The 9,202-nt window shown below is 36.4% G+C and overlaps 1 protein-coding gene across 1 annotated transcript; it reads left to right on the forward strand.

Moving 5' to 3' along the window:
- Window positions 1–1,996: 1,996 nt before the first annotated feature.
- Window positions 1,997–8,020, forward strand: LOC129505713 (BTB/POZ domain-containing protein 10-like). The gene is made up of 3 exons (XM_055318992.1): window positions 1,997–2,108; window positions 4,272–4,409; window positions 7,119–8,020. Exons 1-3 carry the CDS (start codon window positions 1,997–1,999, stop codon window positions 7,427–7,429), a joined length of 561 nt encoding a protein of 186 aa, XP_055174967.1. The 3' UTR covers window positions 7,430–8,020.
- Window positions 8,021–9,202: the final 1,182 nt, after the last annotated feature.

A 9,202-nucleotide genomic window follows, 5' to 3' on the forward strand; every position in this document is an offset into this window, starting at 1 on the left:
ATCTATAAATGATATTTAAAAGTTTAAAGTCAAATAGAACATACATAAGTAAACTTGAACAAAGTTTGTTTTTTCACATCTTAAAAAATATCTTTATTAAACCATGAGCATTAATTATTCTGATTGTAGATCCTTGAGTTCAAGTTTTGTGGGTTTTTTTTTAATTCTTGGGGACCATTTTAGTTTCATTTCATATAATTAGATATTCTATTTTGGGGACTATCAGGTAAAAAAATGATGTGGATTTGGTTTTGTAATCCTTTGGACATAGACCTTGTCATTATTAGTAAGTCTCATTTACTTGTTATGGAACTAAAGGTGAGAGTCTTTATGTAAAGTATGTATAATGTTTTTCTAGACTTTTGGCTTTTAAATAATTACTTGTAAATGTTTCTAGAATACTTGTAATACATATTTTTAAAAATGCAGAGATTCTCATAGACTTTATTAAAAACAAAACTACATAGAATTTGAGAAGACAAAATGGCCTTGTAAAAACATTAAAGGAGGGATGCTTGGGTGGCCCAGCGGTTGAGCGTCTGTCTGCCTTTGGCTCAGGGTGTGATCCCGGAGTCTGGGGATTGAGTCCCACATCAGGCTCTCCACAGGGAGCCTGCTTCTCCCTCTGCCTCAGTCTCTGCCTCTCTCTGTGTCTCTCATGGATAAATAAATAAAATCTTTAAAACAAAAAAATTAAAAGGATACTGTGGGTGTAGACCTGGATCCAAAACTGAATTGTTTACCTGCTAATACGTGCCTTTACTGAGTATTGGAATGGCACATTACACTAAGATGTCTGTGTCTATACCTTAACCTGAAATCATACAAGTACTGAATGTTTACTGGATAGAGTCATGGGTTTGTTTCTTGGGCATGTTACTTAAAACCTTGTTTTAATTCCCTCATCTTTTTTTTAAAGACTTAGTACGTTTATTTTTTTAAAAAGATTTATTTATTTATTCATTCAGAGAGAGCGAGAGAGAGGCAGAGACACAGAAGGAGAAGCAGGCTCCATGCAGGAAGCCCGATGTGGGACTTGATCCCCGGTCTCCAGGATCACACCCCGGGCTGCAGGTGGCGCTAAACCGCTGCGCCACCAGGGCTACCCTAATTCCCTCATCTTTAAAATGGAGACAATAATACTTATTTCACAGGGTTGTTGTGGAGATTAAACGAATAGTGCTTGACACATAGTATTAAATAAGAGTTTGTTTTTTTTTAAAGAGCAATATTAGGAAATGTAAATTTTAAAAATATTCAAATATCATATTATACATGCTATTTTGTAATATTTCAAAGTGAATAGCTGTATTACTAAATACCCTTTAGTAACAACTTGTTTAATGGTTTCCAAGCTATTGAGAAAGGGTGATCAGAGGCAGATCCTGCCTGTGAAGTCACTGAAATGTAGAGACACTGAAATAACAGGAGTCACTTGTGTGTTCTCTCTCTCACTCTCTCTTGCTCTATTTTTTAGTTTGTAGCATCAAACCAGTTTGAAGTGGAGGATAGGAACTATCTATACCTTTTCAACTTTGTGTTTTTTGTTTTTTTTTAGATTTTTATTTTATTTATTCATGAGAGACAGAGAGAGACAGAGAGAGAGGCAGAGACACAGGGAGAGGGAGTAGCAGGCTCCATGCAGGGAGCCCGACGTGGAACTTGATCCCAGGTCTCCAGGATCATACCCTGGACTGAAGGTGGTGCTAAACTGCTGAGCCTCCGGGCTGCCCTCAACTTTGTGTTTTAAATAACACTTTACATATATATTTTTGGAGAAGAGTATTCACAAAGTAAGTACTGTGGCATGTTTTCTCTCTTAAATCATCACAGATTCTTTATCTAATACCGATCAAAGGACAGTTTTTATAAAGTACATTGAACTCTTACCTACGCCAGGAGTCAGTAAACTACGAGCTGTGGATCAAAATCCAGCCTATTGCCTGTTTTTATAAATAAACTTTTATGTATTGTCTATGGCTGCTTTTGCGCTACAATGGCAGAGTTGAGTAGTTGCAACGGAGACCGCATGGCTCGCAAAGCCCAAAAAGTATTTACTCTGGCCCTTTACAGAAAAAATATGCCCACCCCTGTCATGCACAGAAATGGTTTGCTCTTTGTTGAGTATCTGGATCTTGATAGATTTTTTTTTCTTTGCATTTAGAAAGAAGCCTTCTAGGGAAGTAGATCCTGGAGTAAATAGATTGTTAAAAAATCAGCTGTTTTTTTTTAAGATGAATTATTATTTTTGTATGTAAAATGAGAAGCTTCAATGCATTGATTTCTAGGGTGACTTGATGTTCTAAGATGTTCCTCTTTAGTATCATATGTGTTCCTGGAGGATATAATGACCCTTCAGAACGTTTTGTGGAACTATATGTATTTCTGACCAAAACAGCTTATCTTGAACAACGATGACTTTCCTTACTACACTTTCAAACTTTTTCTGATTGGAGCCTTTTGATTTTTTGAGTTTTGTCAGAAAATTTATATTTTTCTTGATGAACCCTGTATAGTATTTTTGAGCTGTTTTATAGATTTGAGAAGATAGAGTTAAAAGAATGATTTGAGTAACTAGGCAAAATAGTCCAGCATCTTGTTCTGTATGCCAGCCTGTGTTGACTTGGTGAAGATGAGGGCTTAAGTAAAAAATAACAGGAATATAGAAAGTTACCAGAATGCTTTAATCTCTGATTTTTTTCATTTTACTTATCCCTATCTAAAATCAAAACAAAGCAGACTCCAAGGGGTATTCCTTTCGACTTCTAAAGATTTTGAAAAGATTATTTTAACCTAAGTTATGATAGCACTTTTTAGAATTTACATTGAGATGTTTCCTTTGCATGATACACTTAATGAGTGTTGTGATTCTTCTCTGGACAGTTGTAATAACAGACATTTTTGTGTATTTCCTCATTCCTATCTTCTTTGCTGACAGTAGTTTCTGTCATAATATGTGGAATAAAAAGTCAAACAAAACACAGGAAAAATGAAAGGCTAACAAAAATTAAAATAAATATACATTATTTTCTGTTAAGAAAAATGAATGAATAAGCCAAAATAAATTATATTTTAGTTTTCAAAAAGTTTGACCTCCAGGAGAGTAGAGCCTGCTGTAGAACACAGAAATTATAGCGATAGAGGAATTCTGGTAGACCCAGCTTTTCCTTTTCAGTTGTTCCATTTTCCGTGTCAGTGTTCTTTGTTTTCTTGTTTTTCATCTTAAGCTTTGAAGCTTAAAAAGGACTGAAAACATTTTTACATAATTTGTCTAAATATATTTCATTTTGTGCCAAGATGTTTCAACCTAAAGAAGATTCATTTGAGGAGACACAGCCTCTACAGTCTGATCTTCCTACCTGTGGCTTTATGACACCATCCATTCTGAGATGTCAGCAAATCTTTATCTTAAAAATATCAGTAATCTTAAGGATGTAAATCACAAATTTATCCCATGAGTAGCATCTGTATACGTATTTTCCTTTTATTGGCTCTTAAACCAGCATGTTTGGTTTGTGAGTGTGTTTTTCTTTTTTTGAAAAAACCTTTGCAGTTCACCTTTTAAGGGAGATAACTCCACCTGAAAGAGAGAAGGCGAGGAAGGTCCATCAGTCTAACTCCCTGAAGTTCCCAGCACATTTGGAAGACTCAACATGTCAGTGGAATGTCTGTCCTTTACAAAGCCAGTTTGCTCTAAACAGACTAACCTGGGCAGAACATGCTCGAATCTGCCATTTTTAACATCAGTATTAAATGGGGCTGTTCGCCTGAATTGAAAACAGTTTGTGGGGAGGGTCTTTGCCTTTTGGGGGAATTATTAATAGTTGCTCAATCCATGAAATATAAGATGTATCCATTTTGTACTCTGTGACAAGGCAGTTTTTTCTCTTCCAGACGAGGCCTTGTAGGCATCATAGCAAAGTCCTTTACTTTGCCTGCTCGATAACGATGTGATATTACCATCTTTTGGTTCTCTTATTTGAAGAAAGTGGGGCAGATTCTATTGCAATAAGTTTGTATATGATATATCTTTCAGAAGGACATTCTTCCTATGGATTGGGTTACCTGATTGGTTATTAAAGCTTTTTTTTTTTTGTTTCAACTTAAGTAGACATTTGCTTATACATTAACTGTACTGAATTATCCTGTCATGTTGGCTAGTCATCCTTTTCGCATCACTGCATCCATTATTTGGGCTTTTAGAGTTGTCAGGCCCCTTTGATGATCAAGATAATTTTAAGTTCATCTCTAAGTACTTTGATTTTAATAAGAAAGTATTTTTGTCTTTTTGTTTCCAGTTATTTATAGCACAAAATTATATAGATTTTTCAAGTACATTGAAAACAGAGATGTGGCCAAATCAGTTTTGAAGGATAGAGGTCTTAAGAAGATTAGATTGGGAATAGAAGGTAAGACATTTTCATTATTTTCTATTTTCTTTAAAAAAAAAAAACAAGGTTAAAATTGAATCCCATTTAGAATATAGCTTGAGAAATACATACTTTGAGAAAAACTCAAATGATGATTGAATGCTCATGCAGTACACCAAAAATAACAAAAATGAGCTTCCTTTATCTGAAAAGATAGAAAGCCATTAAAGATTATTATTTATTCCATAAGATTCCCTAATAGTAAGAAAAAGTGAGTTTGTCTTTTCTGCCATATTTCATCATCCCTATGCATTCTTGCCTGGTACATGTGTATACCTTTCCAAAAGATGGGCAAAGCCTTGTGCCCATCAGAGATCATTGGTGTTCTTCAAAGCTCAACAGAACTTAAAACTACTATCTGAAAATGCATGTAAAAACATGTTAGTAGCTTCCTGGTTCTTAAGATATGATAATAGTTAACTTATTTTCACATTAAATACAGATTTCAAACTTATTTCATCTTGTTAAATGCAAACATTTTTAGATTTTTTTTTTACTTTATGATTTAAATGGATTTTTCCAGATGCCATGTCAGATACTTCTTTTAAAGTGCCCTTTTACTAAGAACAAAATATCCCCCTCGGCATAATGTGGCATAGTGTAAAGATTAAAGGTTCTGGAGCCACATTACTTGTGTTCAAATCCTATGACTTAATAGTTGTATGACCTTGGCCAGGGCACTTAACTTCTCTGTGCCTCAGTTTCCTCATCTAAAATGGGAGCATTAAAGTACTTTATAGGGTTGTTATGATGACAGAATGAAAAACTTAAAACAGAGCCTGGCACATAGTAATTTCTCAGTATATGTTTGTGATGCTGATCATGAAGATCATGGTGTTGATCAATGACCAGCTGAGCTGTTGGAGATCGCAGTAATGGACTGCTGAGACATAGGAGAAAGAATGACCAGAAATAGGATTTTGCAGGAAGGGGAGGAGACTTTGGGCTTAAGAACATCGTGGAATTGCTGACACTTTAGCTTCACCATTGTCTTCTGTCATTTTGTAAGTAGTGGGATTTAGCTGTTTGATTTCAGAGCTAGAGAGAAGACACCTGGAAGCTACTATAGATTGGGAGGATGAGGAAGGCTTCTCTCAGGCAGAGATATTTGAGCTAAAGCCCGGTGACAAGTAGGTTGGAGCCTGCTTGTAAAAAAAAAAAAAAAAGCCTTATATACTATGTGAAGGACTTTGGACTTTCCCTTGAAGCAAGAGGAAATTTTTTGGTAGTTGGTAGTTTTTAAGCAAGGATGTAATAGGATTATACTTGTATCAGAGTGAGGATTCTCTGTGGAGGACAAATTGGACTATGATGAGATGGGAATTTTAAAGACTAATAGTCCAAGAGAAATCAAGGACAAGGGAATAGAGCTGGAGACCTTTCTGAACTCAAGTGTTGCCCTGGTAATTGACTGGAAGTACGAAACAAAAAAGACATTCTACAAAGAGTCTTTAGAAGATTTTTAGCTCTGCTTGCCCGAGCCCCCTCACCTGAGCCATATTACTTACATATGTAGCTAAATATACTAGCCACCAGTGATGCCAACGTACTTCCTTTATGCAGTAATTGAGTCCCTGATGTGTGAGGTCTTTCTAGTTTTTTTCTGATTCTCCTATAGTCTGTGGCCCATGAGCCAAATCTAGCCCATTGCCTCTTATCCCCTCCGTTGCCCAGAGTTTTATTGAAACATGGACATGCTCATTCATTTACATTTTTCTGTGGCTGATTTTACTTTACAGTGGCATAGTTGAGTAGTTGCAAGAGAAGCTGAAATAAACTTGAAATATTTACTATCTGGCCCTTTAAAGAAAATGTTTGCCAATCCCTGGTCTAAACTAGCAATTCTTGCAAGTAGGAAGGGGGAAGGGACTTCTAATAATAGTTTTAAGCAGTTATGTCTGGAGAAATTGCCTTACTGGTAAATGACTGAAACTTTTCCCATATTAGCATTGTCTTCACTAATTGTTACTTTTCAGTAATTATCCAAGAAGAGGAAGGTATAATTAATCAGGGGAAGCTCCTTTGAATTGCCACTCTGGATGAACTGCTTGGTTGTTGGGAGTAGTGTTAAAATGACATGGGGCTTAAAATATTGGCTTTGTTGATCTAGGTGCAAAAGTATACCTAGAACTAGTGAAGCTGGAGAACTCTATAGCTCTTTATATGTTAACAACAAAAAAAAGGGAAAGAAAAAAACCCAAAGCAATATAAAGATGAGATTTAGGTTTAAGGAAATTAGAAGGCTAATGTGGCAACAAATTGCAGCCCTTGAGGCGAGATGATCCCGTGAAGGGGAGGGTTCAGGGATATTAAGGGTATACAGGTAGAGTCCAATGCACGAGACTATGAACCATTCTGTTCAGGACTTATCCCCCCTCCATGCTTTTACTTGAATATTTTACTGGGTTGGTATGTTGAGCGGCTGAGAGGATGGTGGAAGCTTGTGTGAATTGCATCAGTAGGATTCCGGTTTCTGGCTGTTGAACTGGTGACAGAGATGGATTATTGATTTCCTTTCTTTGTCTTAATTTCTGTTTGTCAGGAACTACAGCAGAAAAGCCTTCTTTAGGCTAACTTGGGTGAGTTGTTTATGGGACTTCTCCCACTTGGGTGGGAAGTTTGGGTGAGAAGTGTGTGCATGCTTGTGTATGTGTGCACCTCAGTTTTTAAAACTTTTCTGTCCTCCAGGTTATCCTACCTACAAAGAAAAAGTAAAGAAAAGGCCTGGAGGCCGCCGAGAAGTGATTTACAACTATGTCCAAAGACCCTTTATTCGAATGTCTTGGGAGAAGGAATTAGGAAAGAGTCGGCATGTAGACTTTCAATGTGTGAAGAGTAAATCTATCACCAATTTTGCAGCAGCTGCTGCAGACATTCCCCAGGAACAGCTGGTGGTCCTGCACCCAACTCCGCAGGTGGATGAGCTGGATATCCTCCCCATCCATCCCCCTTCTGGCAACAACGACCTCGATCCTGATGCACAGAATCCGATGCTGTGATGCTGATGTTCCTTGAAACCATAGCATGCTACTCGTCATGGTGACGCTGCACTCTCCTCATTCTGCACTGCAAGGCCACTCTTTTCATCGTGAGATGCACATGACCATGTTTAGGATATTGCAGTGTAGGCTTTTTTAAAGACCAAAGGTAGCTGAATGGTTTTTAAGTGGTAAAGATTGGCAGCTGGGGTATTTTCAGCTTATATTGATATTCATCACACCCCAGGTAAAATGTAGAATATTATATAGGTGCACTTTATAAATGGTGGTTAAATGGAACTGTTCAAGCCATTTTTATAGTTGTGATGCACAATATAACTGAAATAAGTGCTTCTATCAAAGTATTCCTTCAGTAAAATGTGTATAGTTTGCTGCCCATGATGGGCAAAAAAGGAGTATTTATCATTGGGCTTATTTGATTGATTAGGAGGAGATCTAATGCCCATATCTTATTTCTCTCCAGTGCTGTTTTTGCCCTTTTAGAGTGAGTCACATGCAGGAAGTGTGAACATCAGAGGTGGTTTATTATCCAGTCTGCCTTACCCTTAATCTGTTCAGATATTTATTTACTAATTTTTTTTCTCAAGAGTTATGGGATGAATTGTTTGCTCTTCATTTACTAAATGATTGTAAACTCAAGTTTTTCATCAATAAAATTCCATTGTTTTAATGTTTCTGATCAGCTTTATAACCACCTTGACCAGGTCCTTAGTCTCATAATTAATGGATTTCCTGTCTTATTGGTATCAGTGAAACTAGAAACCACCTGGTAGCTCACAGAACTCCCGATTTAGTTTACGTGTAATGAAGCACTTAGATGCCTTACTAAATCCACAGCAAAGGTAGACTGAAAAAAACGTTTTCTAGTCAAACCTAAGAAGAGTAAAATGCCATTACTATGGTTATAGGGTAACCTTAAATTTCAGAGTCAATTTCTTACACTGGTTCAGTGCTTTGTCCATTATACTATGCTGTTCTTAGCAAACTATTTGTGCAGATGCTTTAAAAAAAATACCCTGTGGTCCAACTAAAGCAGGAAGTAGAAATACTTAGGTGCTTTGGGTCAGGGCTCACTTAATGTGTGAAGCCATACAACCATGAGCAGAGTGGGAGTTGTAGGCAAGAAGCCCATTTGTTACCATTAATCTTACAATGTCATAGGATTTGAAATTTGTGTTTAAGCAGTAATATCAGCATACTCACATAAAATTGCAATAATTTGGAGATTAACTATTCTAACAGTACAGCTAAGCTATTAACAGGGAAATTATGTGAGTCCTGGAACTGTTGCTGAAGGCCAGAAAGGCACTGTAAATGTCCTTGGCATGGCTTGTCCTTTAACAGCCACTGTAGAAAATTGATCCAGCCCTGTAGCACACAGGAATTTTTTTTCTATTTGAAATGTGAACAGTATTTATAGAACAAGGGAAACATTTATTAAAAATATTTAACTGTCTAATACTTTAATATTAATTAATATTAATTAATACTTTAATTATACTTTAACCCATATTTATAGTAAAGGATTCTTACAAGGAAGAATAAATGGCTTTATGATACAATTAGTATAAGAAATATCCACATGGGGGACTTCTTTGTAGTGTAAAAACACCATACATCTGAAATGACCATTTGCATATAAAAGCTACCAATGATGCTTCTGTGCACGATGATTAAAAAATTCAACACAAACAGAATCCAAAATATACAATTAATGCAAGCTATCCACAGCTAGCCCAATAATCAATGATGAGGAAACACTGGAGCAGGCTT

This window comes from Nyctereutes procyonoides, unplaced genomic scaffold (genome assembly GCF_905146905.1).
Source record: "Nyctereutes procyonoides isolate TBG_1078 unplaced genomic scaffold, NYPRO_anot_genome, whole genome shotgun sequence".
Lineage (NCBI taxonomy): Eukaryota > Metazoa > Chordata > Mammalia > Carnivora > Canidae > Nyctereutes > Nyctereutes procyonoides.